At 34.0% G+C, this 21471-nt stretch overlaps 1 protein-coding gene across 1 annotated transcript in view; it reads left to right on the top strand.

Annotated features, from left to right (window-relative positions):
* LOC123255273 (E3 ubiquitin-protein ligase UBR5-like) overlaps positions 1 to 20513 on the top strand; it is a 77681-nt gene extending 57168 nt beyond the window's left edge. The window contains exons 7-21 of the mRNA XM_044684107.1: positions 896 to 993; positions 6742 to 6890; positions 7794 to 7885; positions 8227 to 8373; positions 8510 to 8628; positions 8729 to 8855; positions 8948 to 9077; positions 10117 to 10277; positions 10391 to 10630; positions 15541 to 15664; positions 16451 to 16562; positions 16974 to 17105; positions 19198 to 19455; positions 19797 to 20065; positions 20283 to 20513. Coding sequence (XP_044540042.1) covers positions 896 to 993; positions 6742 to 6890; positions 7794 to 7885; positions 8227 to 8373; positions 8510 to 8628; positions 8729 to 8855; positions 8948 to 9077; positions 10117 to 10277; positions 10391 to 10630; positions 15541 to 15664; positions 16451 to 16562; positions 16974 to 17105; positions 19198 to 19455; positions 19797 to 20065; positions 20283 to 20513 — 2389 coding nt within the window. The remainder of the gene's footprint in view (positions 1 to 895; positions 994 to 6741; positions 6891 to 7793; positions 7886 to 8226; positions 8374 to 8509; positions 8629 to 8728; positions 8856 to 8947; positions 9078 to 10116; positions 10278 to 10390; positions 10631 to 15540; positions 15665 to 16450; positions 16563 to 16973; positions 17106 to 19197; positions 19456 to 19796; positions 20066 to 20282) is intronic.
* The last annotated feature ends 958 nt before the right edge of the window (positions 20514 to 21471 follow it).

The raw sequence follows: 21471 nt of genomic DNA, 5'->3' as shown, positions 1-21471 counted from the left end.
AAACCTCATAACATTGCAAATTTATATATGTATGACTACATATATATTGAAATTAATGTCACACATCCATGAGGGCAAGTCAGGATTGACTACTCTTTTTAGCCATAAATGAAAGGGCACAAATGGCTTATTTTCATTTGATGTGTTTTTTTTTTTTAATATATATTTAAAAGATGGCATTTTATGTGGTTTAGCTAGTGGGTATAATTTTTCATTTGCTTGACTTGTGAGAATAGTTGTAAGAATTCTGTCTTTATAGCTCATGTGCTTGAATTTAAATTCTACCATTGCTCCTTTGTGTTATTGTGGGAAAGCCACTTAACCTCTCTGGGTTTCGATATTTTCCACTTCAAATTAATGAAGGAACTGGCCTATATTATTTCCATGGTTCATTACGGTTAGTAATAGCAACAGTCTCCTTTAGTCTAAATCATTAAATTATAAACAGAATTGTTTATTTTGGACCAATAATGAACCAGTGTGCTTACTTCTTGATAGGCAATATGACAAATACTTAGGAAGGCATATCTACATGTGGGTCTCTCAGTCAACAAGCATTTATTAAGAATCTACTATGTTCAAGTCACTATACTAGGTGCTAGGAATATTAATACAAATATAATCTCAAACTGGTATTTTAAGGTATGTTTTTAATATGTTTATTAACCATTTCCCCATGAACACATTATCTGCTTTATCTATATAGTTTTGTAAATGGCCATTGTGGTTTTTAAAAAATCTTTGAATCTCTAGTACCTCTAGTACAGTACCTTTTATATATAGTAGAAGCTTAATAACTATTATTTGAATTTAGATTTTTTTGAGAAATCAATTAAACATTAAAAGGATTTAAAAAACAGTTTGAGATTAAAATATAAGATTTTTTTTGTCCTAGGGATGCAAGAGGTATGACACCATTTATGTCAGCAGTAAGTGGCCGAGCTTACCCTGCTGCGATCACCATCTTAGAGACAGCACAGAAAATTGCAAAAGGTAAATTTGTTTAATTTCTTAAATGTTCCCTGTGTAATTCATGCATTTCATTTTGAAAATTTTTTCCTGTACTTCTTTAATTTAATGGATGCTAATCAAGTTGATAATTATATCTTTTAATGAGAAAAAAAATTTAGAGTTTTTTTTCTGGGTGGTAAAATATCTCTCAGCCCCCTTGACTAATCAGGGGATATAAATTTCTGAATATATTCTTTTCTTCTCCTTTAGAATGTATGCTATTTCCAAGTAGGGATAGTTTTATTTTTTGAATTGATAATACCTAGTGTATAACACAGTATATATTTAATAAGGATGAATTTTGGACAAAATTTAAGATAAGGAATTTGATTTGGTTTTTAAGTAACATAGAAATTTCTTTAGTTTATCTAATTAGTTTGTAATCTAAGTAGCTTCAATTAAAAGCTACTTTGTAATCTCAGTAACTTGTTAGAAGCTATAGCTTACAAGTTTTGATGCATGTACATAGTAATTCCCCTTATTTCTATATAGCATGTCTTCCTTAAAGATACTCACTTCCCGTGTACTTGACTTATTTCTTTCTCTTCTCACCCCTTTTTCAAGTGTCATTTAAACTTGTATCGTCAGTGTTTCTCCCCTATTATTGCTTACTGTCCATTTTCTATGTTAGTTTCATCTATATTATAAATAAAGGGAGCTTCTTCATTTTCTTAGTAGCAATAGTGTTTTAAGTCCTTTCATAGTTTTATATTTTTTCCTTTTCTTTTAATATTGTTTAACCTGGTAGCCACTGGCTCTGTATTTCTCTAGTTATCTCTTGGCTATCTCTTATTATTAGTAATGGATATTAGATGTTAAACCAGAGATATCCTCTCTCCTCTCCCACCCCCAAGATAGCATGCTAATAACACTAAGTTCTCTTTTAAAAACACATTTTATTGATATATTTTGGTTTTGTATTATTTATATTTATCAATTTATCTTTGCCTCTCACTCCTTTTCATAATACAGAAGGAAAGAAAGAGGAGTGCTAATTAAGCAAAATTAATCATTTAACAGTTAAATAAGTTAACAAAAATTAATGTTAAAAAATCCAGTATTATGTAGTATTCTTATCTCTGAAACATTTATACCAAGCATAGAAATAGGAGGAACATACAAATCCCATCCCAAGTGTCCCTTGTGTAAGTATGAAATATCTCTATAGTTTAGAATTTACTCTCAGGGATTGCAGCTTCTCTTTTTCTTTACTGATCATTTTCATTGGTGCTCTGGTACATAAAATATAATCATGAGACTTTTAAAAACAAAAACAACCTTATAGTCTCTTCCTTTCATGTTCCTTCTCCTTCTCCTCTTCCTCCTCCTCCTCACACTATAAATAGAAATGGGGTTCATCTTCTCAACTTAAATTATACAAATAAGTCCTCCTCCAGTCAGACTTTTGTCTCAAATAGACTCTTAATTGTGGATAACATATAGAGGACTTTCCAGTTGGACCTAGGAAAGGCAACTTCTCTAAGGCTGTTAAACATAGGCTACTCTCCTTTCAAATAATGGTGCAAACAATTAGAGGTTCCAGTCAACTTTAGGACCCTGTCCTCATGCTCATCTTGCCAAGTAGAGGATCTGTCCCACTTCCAAAATTTGTTCCTCTTTTAAAAAATACAGTTTAAAAAAAAATACAGTTCAGAATAACTCTGTTATGTTGTCAGGATGACTGGAGTAAGAGCCATATAAATTTAGAAATATCCCTATGTTTTTCAAATTCTTTTATTTCTTCCATAATAAAGCTTCAAAGTCTTCATACCAACAGAGGAATAACCAGTTTCTTGGCAGATGTAATCACATTCTCCTTTTCTGTCAGTTCTACCTATACTGGTTATAGGAAATCACCAGTATTTTGAGGGTGGCACCATCAGGGCAATTCTTGTGAATCCCAGGCTATCTTGTCCTGGTGCCACCTGAGGCTATGCCTAACCAAATACAAAATTATTTGGAACCTAAACATTTACACCTGTATAACCTCTAAAAGCTGTGTGTTTTTCTCCTTCAACTATATGTGTCTGGCCATATGACCGAGTCCAATATCTTTCTTTCTATGACCTTATTCTCTTTGGTGCCTTCTTGGTAATTCAATGTTATTTCTTAGCCAGAAATGAAATACCTCTATTGCCATCTCAATTATCTATGTACAGGCCTCTAATCTCTAAGCACTTCATGCCAGCCAACCATTTCTCCTATCCTGATTTGAGGTAGTAACATTGCCCTCAAGTTTTATCCTATCTACTCATTTCATTCATTTGGTTCTTCTTCCCCTGAAGTACCTGTATTGTGAGATTTTTGTCATAACTTGACTACCCAGTCCCTTGACTAAGTGAAAAATGACTTCTAGGTTGTCTGCTTATTAATTTTTTGAAAAGCTTGTCCTCAGAGGAAGCTAGGTAAATTAGTGCATAGAGCACCAGGCTAGGAGTTGGGTTGACCAGGGTTCAAATCTGGCTTTAGAGACTTTCTCAGTGTGTGACCTTGAGCAAATCATATAACCCCATTTTGCTAGTCCTTGCCACTCTTGTCTTAGAATCAATACGAAGAAAGAAGGCAAGGGTTCCAAAAAAATAAAAAGAAAGAAAGAAAAGAAGGAAGAAAGGTAAGAGAGAAAGGAAGTCTTCATATAATTCAAAATTTCACCACTCACATCCATCATACTACCAACTTAAGATGAGGATAGATATATAGTAATTCTACAAACTCATTTACAGATGAAACTAGGGCTTATGGAAATAAGAGAATTTATCTTAAGTTCAGACAGTTCTTAATACCTGTCTATGATTTATTAGTATATAGGGGCACTTGATTATATTTCAGCCATCCCTAACCTAAGTGATAGTGTAATTTGAGCCAGATTATGGATAGAAAATTATTTTTTTTTTAGAGTTAGAAAAATTACTAATAGAAGCTGCTTTATGGGTTGATTCAATTGAAATTAAATATTTAGGTATTCATTACACATAACATTTAAAATAGTTATGAGGCTGGAATTTTTCTAGCTTTGTAGAAAATGGAAGTCAACTTTTTGCTTCTTTGTTCTAAAGATTAACTTAAAAAACAATCATATTTTGTATTTATGACTTTTGAACTTCAAAGTAGAGGAAATGAGGTTTTTCTTAATACATTTTCATTCAGGCTCTATTTTTTATATCATTGATATTTCTCAATATATCTCTACCCACTTTTCCTTGAAAGCCATGCCTAATAAAGAATGAAAAAAAATTAAAAGGGGAAAAAACAGTTCATCAAAATTAACATCTCACCAAAGTTGAAAAAAATCTTCTCCTCCCCCTCCCCTTAGCTGCAACAAGTATAGGAAAGTATCTTTTTTTTTTTTTTCCCATTTCATTTCTTTGAAGTCAAATTTGTTCACTTTAACTCATGGCTCTTGGGTTTTTGAATTGCTTTGTGGTTTTTAATTACATTATTGTGTGTATTATTTTCCTGTTTCTGCCTTTTTTTATTAATTGATCATAATTTCTTATAGTAATGCCCCATTACATCTTTGTAACACAAGCTGATTAGACATTCCCAATCACTGGACATCCACTTTTTTTCCAGTTCTTTGCTACCAAAAAACTGCTATTATAAGTATTTTGGTGTTGAGGTTTTTATGTCATTGACAATTTCTGGATCAGTGTGTTCTGTTATTTTAGTCACTTCAAATGATTTAAACTTGCTTTCTAGGAATTTGACAAATTTCTGGCTGTAGCAACAGTGAATTAGTGTGCTCATCAACAGCATTTCTGTATTACAGCAAGAAAATCCAAGAAATAAATATTCCATTTAAAATAACCACAAATGCATAAAGTCAGTCTATCAAAGTATACTTAATAGTTTATAGATTGTTTTTAGTTGCTTTTCAGTCATGTCTGATTGTTTGAGACCCCATTTGGAGTTTGTAGGCAGAGATACTGGAGGGGCTTGCTATTTCCTTCGAGGGCTCTTTTTACAGATGAAGAAACTGAGGCAAAGGTTTAGCAACTTGTCCAGGGTCATACTGCTAGTAAATGTCTAAAGTCAGATTTGAACTTAGGTTTTCCTGACTCCAGGCTCAGCACACTGTTCACTGTGTCCACCTAACTGTCCTGCTTTGTAGATAGATAAATACTGTTTAAGGGAATTAAAAAACAAACAAACACCGATTTAGATAATTGGAGATAATCACTGATCATGACTAGGTGACAATTCATGAAATTAAGAATAATTTTAGCAATGTCCCAATAAAACAAAATAGGAATACTTAAAAGAGCTATGCAAATATTTAAAAAAATTAGTTTAGAAGGAAGAAAGCAGTCTGACAAGATTATATACTCTTTAAGAAATTCAAAATAGGCATGACTCGGATATTGTCATCATAAAATTAAAAGAGAACTAGATCAAGTGTACCTTTTTTAGTTAATCATTCCATGGATATTTATTAAATTTCCACTTAGTGCTAGATACTGTGCTAAGCACTTGATGCAAAAAGAGATCAAAGAAAGTTCCTGTCTACAAGGAGCTCTCAGTCTATTAGGGGAAACAACAAATGAACACACATACACACACGCACGCACACACACACGCGCGCACGCGCGCACACACACTCATGCGTGTTATTTGCAGGATAAATAGAAAATAATTAATGGAGTGAAGACAATAGAATTGAGAAAGGTTGGGAAAGGCTTCCTGTAGAAGATAGGATTTTAGTTGAGATTTTAAGGAAACTGGGAAGGATTTAGTTAAGATTTTAAGAAAACTGGGAAGGCCATAGGTAGATATGAAAAGAGAGATGTAATGTTTTTGTCTTGACTGAAGAACAGTCTGGAGGCCAGGGTCATTGGATCAAAGGAATTGAGGGTACAATGTAAGAAGACTAGAAAAGTAGGAGACAAATAGGCTATGAAGCATTTTGAAAGTCAAAAATAAGATTTTGTATTTGATTCTGGAAGAGACAAGGAAGCCATTGAAGTTTAATGGGGGGGAGGGAGGGGACATGTACGCAATAACGTGATCAGAGCTGTATTTTAAGAAAATAAACTTAATGACTGAATTGGCAAGAGACTTAAGGGCAGACATACTTACCAGAGCAGAGAAGGGAGTTAAATTGACAGGCTATGGGGAGTGAGAGAGAGTGAGAAATCTCCTAACTCCTAGGTTTTGAATTTGAGGGACTGTAAGGATAGTATTTACAAAAGATTGGAGGTCATAGTGAGTATGAAGAAAGGATGCAATTTCTATTTTCTCTTCTTAGATGAAGTGTCTCCACTTAAATTTTTTTTATTGATATTGTGTTTTTATACTACAAATAATTCTATGAGAAGTCTCTTATAACAATGTAAAATAATTAAGCAAAACTAACAGTAAAATGACTTCATCTACAGTTGCATGGAACATTCCACATCTATAGCATCCCTCTAACCTTTTCTCACTCCAGCAACATTAGAAATAAAAGGAAAGAAAAAAAAGAAAATTCTCTATAACAAATATGTTTAGTTAAGCTAACAAATATTTTCATTTTTTCAAATGAATGATTTTAGCTTGCTTCTATTGTATACTGCTGCTATTTCATGATGTATTATATTTTACTGCAATTGATTGGATTTCTTTATGCATATTCTTTATTTCTTTGACTATACTACATAATAGTTTAAGATTTGTGCTGTATGTTAACTGTCCCATTTGAGGAACTAAGTGACAGAATCCTTTTATATGAATCATTGTTCTCAATCCTTGTAGCAGAGGCATCTTCAAGTGAAAAAGAAGATGATGTGTTTATGGGAATGGTTTGCCCATCTGGCACAAATCCTGATGATTCTCCTTTATATGTCTTGTGTTGCAATGATACGTGTAGTTTTACCTGGACTGGAACAGAGCATATTAATCAGGTAAATAATTTTGGCATGAAATCTGAAATGTTCATTACAGTACAGGATTAAGATTTTTAAAAATGTTTCTTTAGTTCCAACTTCTTATCTTCATGAACTAGAAATCATTTTCAAGTTTTTTAAAGAAGTATATTAACATTTTTCACAATAAAAAAGAATTATTCGCTTTAGCATTTAAAGGATTCATGACTTTACCTGTGTGCCTACTTTCTCAACCAACATAGTAACTTTTCCATACCAACTGAGTCTTTGTGACTAGATTTGCTACCTCTGGGGGAGGAAAAAAAGGGGGAAGGCGATTTTTTGTAATCACTTGGCTTTAACTTCTGGTTATGGCCCTCAATTAAATACTTTTTTTTAAGGTGAAGATAGGGTAAATTATAAAGTATTCTTGAGGGTGCAGGCAATGTTAAGAAAAATCTAAATTCATATAAATATACTTTTGTTGTTCAAAGATTGCTAATCTCAGGTCCACAGAACCTAGTTATACAATTTGATGTATAGATTTCCATGGAGCAAGCATAGCAACCATTTTCAGAAAACCGAACATTCTTTTAGCGTGCTGGCTTGTAATACTGCGTTTCTATGTGTATAACTTGTGGAGCTTTGACTTTTCGCAGTGGTACAGTGGAAAGAACAATGGATTTAGCCTCTGAGAACCTAGGTTCATATTCTACATTTGTGATATACTTTGTATGGTTTAAAGCAAGTTACTGAACCTCTAAGACCCAAGTTTTCTCATCTTTGAGATGAGGGGAATCTGTGATTTATGATAGAATTTTACTCTTGTTGTACTTTGGAAATTTCCAAATCTATGAAAATAAGTAGTTGATATTGTCTGTCATAGTGATATAATTTTTAAAAACCCAATTGTTACTATTATAACATATATTTTTATTTTAGGATATTTTTGAGTGCCGAACTTGTGGATTACTAGAATCACTTTGTTGTTGTACAGAATGTGCAAGAGTGTGTCATAAAGGTCACGATTACAAGTAAGTACCCTTCCAATTTTTCTAGATCCTTTCAAATCAGCTTCTGGCTTTAAACATTGATTTATTCAATCAGGACAGTGCCTGTACTGCCTAGACAGATTTGTCAGGCATCAGAGTTCCCCTTTCTCTAGAAGTTCTGGGTGGCCACCCCAGTCATGAGTAGTGTACAGCTCTGCTACCACCTCTTCTTGTACATCCAGTACTTTTCACTACTTATTTGAAAATGGACTCACAAGTTCCATGGGATTCTTCACTTTCAGTGTGTGCCTATAAAAATGATATTTACTTGAGAAATATCTTCAGAACTTTAATTTGAAATTTTCTGTATGGATTCTTTTTAGACTCAAGCGGACTTCCCCAACAGCTTACTGTGATTGCTGGGAAAAGTGCAAATGTAAAACTCTTATTGCTGGGCAGAAGTCTGCCCGACTTGATCTACTCTATCGATTGCTCACCACCACAAATCTGGTCACTTTGCCAAATAGCAGGTAAGTATAGAGATTTATATGCACACAGATAGTTTAGTCTCTTAATTTATATTTCTGTATGTACCAGGAGTTAACAATAGGTGGTTCTAGTAGGCATATTTTTCTGTTTTATTCCCTTGGCCCTCTTATTCCCTAGGGGAGAACATCTTTTGCTGTTTTTAGTCCAGACTGTGGCCAGGCAGACTGTAGAACACTGCCAATATCGGCCACCAAGAATACGGGAAGACCGAAACCGGAAAACTGCAAATCCTGAAGGTGAGCAAGATACTCTGACTGTGAGGGTGAAAAACAAATCCCTGGGCCCCCTTCACTCTTACTTACTTAAAAAAAATTTTTTTCCCCCACTTTCTTCCAGACTCAGATATGCCTGATCATGATTTAGAGCCACCCAGATTTGCTCAGCTTGCTTTGGAGAGGGTTTTACAGGACTGGAATGCTCTGAAATCTATGATTATGTTTGGTTCACAAGAGAATAAAGATCCGTATGTACTAATCAGTGAATTTTCATTTTAGAACTTAACTTGCATTTATGTAGGCTAGAGCATTGAATGTAATTTTTTTTTCTTTTTCTAAGCCTCAGTGCCAGCAGTAGAATAGGGCACCTTTTGCCTGAAGAACAAGTATACCTTAATCAGCAAAGTGGCACAATTAGGTTGGATTGTTTCACACACTGCCTTATAGTTAAATGTACAGCAGATATTTTGGTGAGTATATTACATGTTTACTTTGACATCTTTAAAGTGTTACTTTAAAATTTTATTAAGACTTTATATCGTCTAAAATAACAACTGTATGAAGATTTTACTGTTGAATTTGGAAAAATGTTACCAATCCTAGTACCAAATCATATAGTAAAACTTTTATTAACCAGAGAATTTGGAGATTGGGAATAAATCTCTCACCACACATTTATTAAACAGCCGCTTTGTGGCAGACACTGTGCTAGTCCTTGGAAATACACAAAAGCAAAGTTATGAAACTTTGTCTTTAAGGATCTCCTAGAAAAGGATCTGTAATTGTACAGATATTTATAATCCATAAAAAATAAATAGGAGGCAATTTCAAGGGACTATGTAGTAGCTAGCTAGAGAAAGGGGCTTTTTTTTAAGGAAGTATTGTTGGTTCTACACTTAGGGATTCTGAGTGGTTTAATTTAAATGGAGCCTTCCCTTTTTTGGTCTTATTAACATTTTTCTGAGATAGATATTCAGTCTCTTCTGAATTAGTGTACTGTAGTAAAATGATTCTTTATTTTTCAGAGCCTCAGGATTATTATGTGTATCATTTGTCGTTGTGTATAGTATTATAGATATAAGAAGATTGACTTAAAGACTCTTTTCCTTCCTCTAAGATATTTCCTGGAAGATGTTTGTTTTAAATGTTTAATACTTTTCTGTTTTAGTTTATTGTTTGTTATAGATTTTTCCCTCCATTTGCCATACCCTTTTAAAATTGGCTCTCAACAGCTTCTCCCACTTTAAAACAAACAAAAAAAACCAACAAAACTCTGTTAATTTGTGGATTCCAACTCAGGTTCTGTTTAGTCAGAGTTCTTTCATGATGCCCAATTTTCAAAATGCTCTTATGATTGAATTTCACTTTGTTTTGTAAGAATGGGATTTATTTGGATTCATTTTCAAATGAAAACTTACTGAGTTTTATAACAGTGCAGAATGAAAATATATAGGAGGACTTCATGGCATTTGAAGAGTGGTTATAAATATGATCCTCTTGGCTGTTTAGCTTTTAGATACACTACTTGGTACTCTTGTGAAAGAACTACAAAATAAATACACACCTGGTCGTAGAGAAGAAGCTATTTCTGTTACAATGAGATTTCTACGTTCAGTGGCAAGAGTTTTTGTCATTCTTAGTGTTGAAATGGCCTCATCCAAAAAGAAAAAGTAAGGTTCCTTTCATTTTCCATACTCCTTTGATTCTGTTTATTTTGGTATGTAGTCTTTAGCTTGTTAGTTATATTCAAATTATTTAAAAAAATTTACTTTCATTTTTTCAGCAACTTTATTCCACAGCCAATTGGGAAGTGTAAGCGAGTATTTCAAGCACTGTTGCCATATGCTGTGGAAGAACTGTGTAATGTAGCAGAATCCTTGATTATTCCAGTTAGGATGGGTATTGCTCGTCCCACTGCACCTTTTACTTTAGCTAGTACTAGTATAGATGCCATGCAGGGCAGTGAAGAGCTGTTTTCTGTGGAGCCACTACCGCCAAGGCCATCATCAGACCAGTCTAACAGGTAAACTTTCACTTCTGATGCTTATTCCCACTACCTACCACATTACTGGGTGACAAACAGCAGGTTCAGAAGCTCAGCTGTCTGAATATTTCATGATATGCAGGTAATGAAGACTGTTTGCTTAACTTAGCAATATGACTGCCAAAAGGAGAACAGGGTGAAGTAATAACTTATATTTGTTATTTAAGCAGTTCTTTATAAACTCAGTGTTCTTACTGGAAACATCTAGTGCAAATCACCTTTATTTCTCTTCTGATCCTGCATATATATGTTGTATATGTTGACCTGGAAAGAACTTTTAAACCCAGATGCTTAATTGCCTTCATCTGCTTCATCCAAATAAAATTTTCCTTTCCCAGTGTCACAGACCAAAAAGAATTTAAAAGGAGAGTAAAAGCATAATGACTGAATCATGGTCCATTAGACAAAGACATTTGATTTTGATGCTTTAAGACCCTCTCCATTTCAATCTAACATCCACACAATAGCCAAAATGATATTCCTAAAGCTCAGATTTGACATTGTCATTCCTTTGCCCAATACTCTTGTGATCCCCTATTACTTCTGGAATCAAGGATAAAATCCTCTATTTGGCATTTCAGACCCTTAATAATCTGGTTCCATCCTACCTCATTAAAACATTATTCCCTTTGATACACATAGAAGTCCAGCCAAGCCAGTCTTTTTTACTATGCCTAAATCAGGGTATTCCGTCACTCACTTTTATGACTTTGAACTGTAGTGGCAAACTTATGGTACTGGGCAATGCACCAAGGCAGAGGGACTCTGGGTAGAACTGTTCTCCACCCCCTCTCCACGCACCTGAGGACATTCCTCATTTCACCCACCCCTCTGCCCAGTGAGAGGGCTTACTCCCCTGTCCTGGGGTTTAAGGTGGGTGGGGGTGGAGAATGGCATGAAGTCTCTGAAAGGTTCACTTATCACTGACTTAGAAGATCCTCTAGGGCCAGATGGCTGCATCCATTTTGTTTCTGTAATCCCAGTCAGTGCTTAATAAATACCTCTTGTTTGATTGGTAATCTCAAATGGGTTTTTAGAGGATTTTGGATTATTTCCTTCAGTCATCTTTTTGTTCATAGATAACATTGTTTTCTAGGCATTCTGTGGAGTTTGGAGATGGCTTTCTTTTATAGATACAGAGAGAGGATTTTAATCTTTTTTTTTGTTTTGTAGTTTTCTTAGAACCACTTTGTTTAGACTTCACTCTTTTTCACAATTTATCAAATAAAGGGTTGACTTCCGAGTGTTTAAATGTCACATTAATATTGCCTGACTATTCACTAGCCTTCAGAAGGTTTTAACCACTTGCACCAAGTTCAATTGGTTTTTCCCCCCCCCTCTTGTCTCTCAGGATATCCATCATGTGCTTAGTTTGTCAGGACTCACTTTCTGGTTCTTCACCTTTTATGATATTTATGAATCCTTAATGGTTTATAATTACCATAGCCTTTCTCATGAATGACTCAATACAACTAGACTTTCTGACTGTTTTAAAAAAAAAAACAGAATATTATTTTTTTTCATCAATAGGATATAGCACACATAAAAAACTTTATAAAACCAAAAGCACTATATAAATGCTATCTATATTATTGTTTTTACTAAACAGAAAAGTAGTTAATAAAATAAAAACTCCCATGGATTTTTTTTCCTTATTCAGTAAAATAGGAAATCTGTAGAATATTTGAACAACAAATATTTAGCATCTATTTTTAAATGCAAATTTCAGATAGTATAACATATCCCAACTACAATTATAAATGATATGGGTTAATATGTAGTGATCCATTTTGTGTAGCTAGTAACAATGCTTGGAAGTATTTGATTGTCTCCTGTAAATTGAATATTAGTATATATATGCTTTCATATCTGGTGTGCTTTTGGTTTTTTCACGCTGTTCTTATCCAAAAAAATGGAGAATAATATTTTGGCAGCATCATTCAGTCCAGAGCCTCCAAGACCTGTTTGACAGGAAGAACTGAAACATAAATATGGGCTGGATTTTTGCAATTATTTTTAGCAAACCCAGATTAATTTGTAACAGTTTACTTTGCTTTTAAAATTCAAGACTAGTTATGGTTAACAAATGCCAAAAGCACTGGAATGAAATTTTGTTAAAGAAAAATGGTCATGCTAAATAAATAGTACAGAGGCAGTAGATATGTTTAGTAATTCAATCCTATCAATCAATAAGCATTTATTCTGATTCTCATCATGTACCAGACACTGTATTAGGGTCTAGAGATAGAAATACAAAGCATAAAATAATCCCTTGCTCTTACGGAGCTTAACATTCTTTCTTAGATGCCAATATATTTGTATATTAGTATATACATATCTTTTAAGTACTTATACAATTAATGCATAGTATTTAGGGTGGAGGGGGAGGGTACTAGGGATAAGGAATGGTTTTCTATGAAAGGTAGTGTTTAAGAGAAAGAAACACGCCTTTATTAAGTGCCATTTATGTGCCAGCACTTTTATAAATACTTTCTCATTTGATCCTTGCAACAACTCTGCAAGGTAAGTGTTATTTGTTATCCCGATTTTACAATTGAGGAAACTGGAGCTGAGATAATGACGTGATTTGCCCAGGGTCATACAGTCGTAAGTGTCTGAGGTCTTTCCAACTTCAGACCTAGTGCTGGCTCTCTCCACTGGGCCACCCCTTTCCCAACAAGAGTGCATTCTAACCAAGGGAATGATTAAGAGGAAAGGCAGTAAAGCAGGAAGTTTAAGGCTGTGTTTTAGGAACAGAAAAAAATACCAATTGGGTTAAATATACAATGTCATTAGGAAAGTAATGTATAGTGAGACTTGAAAGATAGGTTCAGGCTTCATTTTGAACAGCTTTATAAACTAAATAGGAGTTTATAGTTTTTCATGGAGTTTATAAATAATCAGAGTTTGAAGAGGGGAAGAAAAATGATCAAATCTCTACTTAAAGCAAATCACTTTTGCACCCATGTATAGAATAGATTAGAATAGGGAAGATAGTTATGAACTATAGCCATAACTGAATTGAGAGAGGATGTCAATGGGAGAGATGTGAAAGCAGTAAGAAAGTAACCAATTAGGATGAGAGATTAAGGATAAATCCAGTATGAACTTAGAAAAACTAAAATGTTGGTGCAGTCAGCAGAAATGGGGAAATTTAAAAGAGAGGGTCTGATTTTGTGGGAAAGCTAGTGAGTTCTGTTTAGGACAAACCAAATTTGAGATGTTTCAGAAACATTCTGTTTGAAACGTCCAAAAGGGAGTTGTTGAGATAGCACTGACTAATTCTCAGAGAAAAGCCTGGGCTATGATATGTAGCTTTCTGAGTTATCAGCATAGAGCTAATAATTAAACTAATGAGAAATGATTAGATCTCCAAAGGGAAGTTTTAGAGAGAAATGAAAATAAGCTTCAGAACAACAAAGCCTTGGGGAAATGATGAGCTAGCAAAAGAGACTGAAAAGGAATGTTCAGAAATGGAAGGAAATCCAAAAGAATTGACATGATGAAAACCAGAGAGGAGGAAGGAATCTTGTTTTCCATCTTATCTTTGAAGATTTTTATGTATATATATATATATATATTTTAGTGTAATTACATCTGGAACTCATTCTATTACAAACTACCACTAAAAATTGGAATCCAGATCGAGTGCATTTTTGGGTACTAAATTTATAATCCTACTCTGATACCTTAATTCATTGTGATATGTTGGTGATTTTGAGGGACTGCAGTGTTATGCCAATACTGTGTAATGTGTGCCCAGATGTTGGTAAGATATGAGACTTCCTAGGAACTTGGCAATTGATAGAAATCTGTCCTCGGGGCTGAATAGCTCTGTTAAAGAGGTGTACATCACTGGAAATTTGACTAGTAAATGAAAATGATTGATTCATTTTAGTTGCCTCAAAAACTATTAGAGAATAACTTATAAATATTATGAATACCACTTAAGTTTTCTGGTAGACAATTTACTATTTGTTTCTTAATAGTGAGTTGTCTTATTAGCAGTTCTGAAGATTTTCTCTTTAAGCAACCATGATCTCCATCTGGAACAGAAGTACCCCCACTGACAAAACTACCAATCTTATGAATTGTTCAAATACTACCTTGAGGATAGTATGAAGGGCATGAAAATCTAACATCTCTAAAGAAAAGAAGGTTGCCCAATAACCAGTTGACTCAACAAATTGTTGAAGTTTTCTGACTTTTTTTTTTTTTTGGTGATAACTAAAATAATTTTATGTTATAAATTTGAATCTTAAATTTACAAATGTATCAAAGTTACTTTAACATTTCCCAAATCTATAAACAAGCATTTATTTAGTATATTTATGGCAAACATAATATATACTATGTTTGGGATTGTGATTCTAGTATAAAGAAGGGACTTCCAAGGTAGTTTGGGGAAAGTCTTAATGTTAACATTGATTTCTACTCCAAAATAATTAATATGAAATTAAATATCAAATGCTATGTGACAATTTTTGCGTATGGAAATTATCTTGATACCACCACCACCACCACCTCCTGGGTTCCTTTATACTTTAATTTTTTGTGTGCTTGGGCAGGGTTGATGCAGTTATACTTATTGGGCTACTATTTATGAATTCTTTCACTATTCTAAGTCAAATATTGTTCTGTATTCAGATTGGTGGAAGGATTTGGAACACCTTTATTGAGAATAATACCAGTGCATATTTTAAGTGAATTTTCTTTAGTGCTCATGAATTTACTATAAAAGTGGGTCTGAAATATAGAATGTCTTATTTCTAGGCTAAGATGTTACTATTGATCTTTCTCTTGAAAGCTAAAATAAATTAATGGGTTTTCTTAACTTATTTGAAATAAAAATTGATTATGCTAGTACTTAAACTTCTAATTTCTTACAGTTCTAGCCAATCTCAGTCATCTTACATCATAAGGAATCCTCAGCAGAGACGTATTAGTCAATCTCAACCTGTTCGAGGCAGAGATGAAGAACAAGATGATATTGTTTCAGCAGATGTGGAAGAGGTTGTCTTGTTTTACCAGATTAAATTGTTAATATATAGTTGTTTTGTTATAGTAGTTTAATATATATATTAAATTGTTAATATATATAGTAGTAGTAGTAGTGGTGAGAGAGAGACAGAGAGAGAGAGAGAGAGAGAGAGAGAGAAAGAAAGAAAGAGAAAGTAAATTCTTACCTTCCATCTTAGAATCAATACTGTGTGTTAGTTCTAAGGCAGAAGAGTAGTAAATGATAGGCAATTGGAATTAAGTGACTTGCCCAAGGTCAGAAAGCTAGGAAGTGTCTGAAGTCAGGTTTGAACTCTGTACCTGGCTCTTAATCCACTGAGCTATCTAGCTCTGCCCCCTAATATAATAATATTTCTATGATATTAGTCATAGTCACATAAATGAATCAGATGCCCGTTGACTAATATTTATATTTTGGTTTTCCAGTATAGCATATATATTGTTGAATATCTGATATCATTAATTCATGTTTGGATGGGAAATAGTCACTTTGGCTTAGAAGATTTAGATAATCTTTAATTGTGTCTCTTCCTAGAACATGTCGATCAAGATTACCAATATACATGATTTTTACTCCTAATTGTAAAATGTCTTTCAAATAGAAAGACTTTCATTTTCTGAAATAAATTTATTAGTTGCAGAGTAAACTACTTCAGTACATAATCTGTTCTTAACAAAAAATAAGTTTTTATTTGAGTAATTTTTAAAAGGAACATTCATATTAATACAGCTTTTATAATGGATAATATCATTTGTCTAAAAATAAGACTTTGGGTTTAGGTTGAGGTTGTGGAAGGTGTTGCTGGAGAAGAAGATCATCATGATGAGCAAGAAGAACATGGAGAAGAAAATGCCGAAGCAGAGGGTCAGCACGATGAACATGATGAGGATGGTATGAGACCAGTTGGGTTTTGTTCCACAGTGCTTGGTGACAGGGTGGGGAGAGGAACTTTGTGTTTTAAATTAATAAAGCACTTTCAAAATGGGATTCTTTATTAAAATGAATGGAGTGGAAAGCATAAAAATGAATCTTAGAAAGAAATTGTACATTAGCCCTTAAATAGTTCTTCATATAAATCTAAATAACATTATGTGTAAGTGTGAATCTACCCCCCAGATCTCTATTTTTGTTCATTTATAAACTCTCTAAGCTTGTGGTTTGTCCATTATTATTATTGATACTATTTATTTTCTATTTTCTATTGCCCTATTTCTTTCTCTTTACGCTTTTTCTTTCCTGTGTCTTCTGGCCTCAAAATTGATTCCAGAGATGAATGATATTTTTCCTTTAAAATAATTTTAGGAAGTGATATGGAACTGGATTTGTTAGCAGCAGCTGAAACTGAAAGTGACAGTGAGAGTAATCACAGCAACCAAGATAATGCTAGTGGGCGAAGAAGTGTTGTGACTGCAGCTACTGCAGGGTCAGAAGCAGGTATGTTGTCTTATCCCAGCCATTCTTTCCTTTTTTTCATGCTGAATACACCTTACTCACCCCAGAATACATCAAAACCCTCAAATGAATTAGGTACCTGAAAAAAATTTTAGAGGTTTATTCTGAAAAACAGAAAGTTAACTTTCTCATGCATTTAAAATCCTGTTGTACAACCTTGTGGCTACAATGGCTAATAATAACAGCTCTTCAAAAAATTTCCTTAAAGGGCTTAATACAAACTCATATTGAGGATATATAGCAGTTACTCATTACCATATGGAATTAACCTACTAGAAATGGTTTTGAGGATCCAGTTAATTTTAAAAGTTCAGATGATCTGTGAACACACATTAGTATTAATCTTTGGTTTGGGAAGAGCACTGGGCCTCTTACTGTTAAAAAAGAAACTTAATTTAGTTATTTTAACATTAATTTTTTTTCATTTCCTGTAGTTTTCATGAAGACAGACATTATGTTGTTATATTAAGGAGAATAGGGCCTTTTGTTAGAGGCCAAAGAGAGCACAGTTGAGGCCTCATGAGATACCCCCATCCATTCTTCGTGATACTTGGATTGTGTTTAATAGCTAAATTGAAGAACAAATGACTGTACTGGCACTTACTGTTGTATTTAAGGTAGCCATAGAAAGGAAAAAAGGATGTGACCTAACCTTGGATTAAATAGTGAGTCAGTGTGGAATAAGTACTGAGATAAGACTACTTGAGTTGCAGGGTATAGAGATCCTGACTTTGATGTTTGGTTTAAGACCATCTCTTTTAAGTCCTATATGGTTTTTGCTAGAATTAAGAAAGTTACTAAAGATTAATACTGTGGTAATAATTAGTCAAATTTTTTAAACTGTCCGAATTTTACTAGTGAAGCTTATTTTATTTTGTTTTTTTGTCATCATTAAAGGTTGCCTAATGGCAGTCATTGTATGTAATATGTAGACACTTTTTAATATTTTTAGTTGAATATCTTCATTGCTTATTCCATGTTTTCATTCTTCCTCTGTGAAATAAACATTTCCTATATTGTTCCTTCCAAAGCTTCCTAAAGAAAATTGACCTTCATTCCCCCCCCACCCCCGGTCCCCTTCAGATCTGGCTTATAATAAATAACATGTGTTAATCTAAATTATTTCTCTTGTTAATATTCATAATAATAATTCAGATTTGTGCAAAACTTTATGCATTTGTAGAATGATTTCCTCCCAACAGCTCCCTAAAGAAATAGCTAATATTATCCCCTTCATATTCTACAGATAAAGAATTGAAGCTTAGGGAGGCTCTGTCCTACCTACCCCTGAACTGCTTTAGCATGTGGCTTCTAAGTGGCTGAGATGGGGCTAGATTCTAGGTGCTTATGCTCTTTACCACCTCACATGTTTTAATGTATTTAATAATGTTTGTTTTAAAATTCCACTCATCACTACATCTCAGCCCCAATTGGAAGATGTTTAATTAAGTGCTAAAGTGGCTGATTTATGCCATCTATAAAACTTGCGCAACTTTTAGACAGATTTAGTAATTAACATTTCACCAGATGACTAGTGCCATTTTCCACAAGGACAAGTGATCCTTATAGAAATGTTGTGAGATATTTTAAATTTCTCTGTGCTTCCTGAAGTCTCTGCCTAAATCATGACTTTTCTGGATATTAAGCGCATGATTGTAGATTGCCCTCAGGTTTTCTATAATTTTGATTTTTGGGAATAGAGCAGCCTGACCAATATTGAATTTCTCAGTGAGAATTGAGGAAAATACTATTATTTAAAGGAATGCTAAGGGGTTTTTTTTGGCCTCACTTTTCTCATTCTATAGATTATCTAATTTTAGAGAAGTTACATTAGCAATTTTTTAGCTTATATTCCTAATCATACATTGATTTATTTTCAATTTAATTTGCTTTTAAAAGTTTACAACATACAAGCAGCTGTAAGCAATTGGTTTTTATGGGTCACTGGTCACATTCTGAGTATTCTGTTTAGCACTTAGTAGCTCTTTAAAAGTGAATGTGCTATGATAGCAAACTAATTTCATTTACGTCTACCAACAAATCCAGGATAATTTTTTTTTTTAAACAAATTTAGGTGCTAGCAGTGTACCTGCCTTTTTTTCTGAAGATGACTCTCAATCCAATGACTCCAGTGATTCAGATAGCAGCAGTAGCCAAAGTGATGACATAGAGCAGGAGACTTTTATGCTTGATGAGCCCCTGGAAAGAACTACAAATAGCTCTCATGCTAATGGTGCCGCCCAGGCACCCCGCTCTATGCAGTGGGCTGTACGCAACACTCAAAATCAGAGAACTACTAGCACGACTCCTTCCAGTACATCAGCACCAGCAGGCAAGTCTGAATGTTGTATTTTCTAAACAGTGCTTGAATAATTTTTTACTAAAACATCTTTATCTTGGGGGGTGGGGAAAATGAAACCTTAGGATAGTTTGTATTATAGCTTAAATTTTAAAAACAAACATCAAATATGTGTTCATAGTTTAAGACGGTTCTTCATTCCCAAGATATAAATCTGATCAGAGTCATCATTGAAAGCTCTGCAGCTGGTATAAAAGAGATTTGTCATGGGAATTTTTATGTTAGTAAATAAGTTTGTATTGAAATAGAGAAACAGAATGATCAAAAGATGGGAAGATTGGTAGTTCATTGTGAATTTTTTTTCCTCCTTTCAGCCAGTTCAGCAGGTTTGATTTATATTGATCCATCCAACTTACGCAGGAGTGGAACCATCAGTACAAGTGCTGCAGCTGCAGCAGCCGCTCTTGAAGCTAGCAATGCCAGTAGCTACTTAACATCTGCAAGCAGTTTAGCAAGGGCGTATAGCATTGTCATCAGACAGATCTCTGATTTGATGGGCCTTATTCCCAAATACAACCACCTTGTATACTCTCAGATCCCAGCAGCTGTGAAACTGACTTATCAAGATGCAGTAAATTTACAGGTAGGAATCAACTTAAAATGCACATTATCTTTCAGCCATCTACTATTGTAAGCAATTAAAATGTCAACAGCCATATTGTCCAATAACCTGAATATGTAAAATCATTCTAAAGAGTATAAATATTTTTATTGAATTAGCCTTACTATGTCTTATTTCATTGGATCATCTTGTTGAGGGTTTTTTGGTTTTGTTTTGTTTTGTTTTTTTTTTTAAATAGAATTATGTAGAAGAAAAGCTGATTCCCACATGGAATTGGATGGTCAGTATTATGGATTCTACAGAAGCTCAGTTGCGCTATGGTTCTGCATTAGCATCTGCTGGTGATCCAGGGCATCCCAACCATCCTCTTCATGCTTCCCAGAATTCAACCAGAAGAGAAAGAATGACTGCTCGTGAGGAGGCTAGTTTAAGAACGTTGGAGGGCAGACGGTATGGAGTCTCTTTTTAAAAAATTTCTCCCCAGTTTTGAAAAGGATACCTTGGTAGATTGGAGTCTAGGAATGTTTTATATTCTCTACATTTAATAGTCTAAATTTGCTTTTGTTCAAGAAAACAAGTATCTACATATGATTACTTTGTAAAGTATGGGTTTATAAAAATGGTAATTATAGCTTATACTTTCCATCTTTTTAGCAGGGTATGTACCAGCACTAAGTGACCTTCTTTTAGTAATAGTTTGTTATAACCAATATTAGCTATGGTCTTTATAGTGAAGTATGGAAGGGAAGGCAAGGGATATAATAAGTTCAGTGGCTTGAGTTAAGGAACATCTTTCATAAGCACACTTTTCTTTTTTCTTTCTTTCTTTCTTTAAACCTTTACCTTCCATATTAGAATCAATACTGCATATTTCATCCAAGGCAGAAGAGCAGTAAAGGCTAGGAAATGGGGATCAAGTGACTTGCCCAGGGTCACATAACTAGAAAGTGTCTGAGGCCAGATTTAAACCTCAGACCTCCTGAGCTCTTAATCCACTAAGCCACCCAGCTGCCCCCACAAACACACTTTCCTAAGCATTTTATAGACAAAGTATTGTGTAAACTCTTGATGGAGGATCCATTAATGTGAACAAACACATTGTCCTTCCATCTTAGAACTTATATACTAGTAATACGTGTAGCTTTAAGTGCAGAATATATTCACGATATAAAATAAAAGAAGAGAAGGGAATATAATTAATAAGGCACCTAATTTGTGCTAGGCACTGTGCTAAATTTTTTTATAAATATTCTCTTATTTGATCCTCACATTAACCCTGAAGGGAGTGGGGGTCGGGGTAAGTTCTATTACTATCTCCATTTTACAATTGAAGAAACTAAGGCAAACTAGGTTAAGTGACTTGCATAGCTGGTAAGTATCTCAGTCCAGATTTGATCTTGGGTCTTTTTCACTTCAGGCCCAGCATA

This window comes from Gracilinanus agilis, chromosome 1, assembly GCF_016433145.1.
Source record: "Gracilinanus agilis isolate LMUSP501 chromosome 1, AgileGrace, whole genome shotgun sequence".
Classification (NCBI taxonomy): Eukaryota; Metazoa; Chordata; class Mammalia; order Didelphimorphia; family Didelphidae; genus Gracilinanus; species Gracilinanus agilis.
This window is presented reverse-complemented; position numbering and strand designations above follow the sequence as displayed.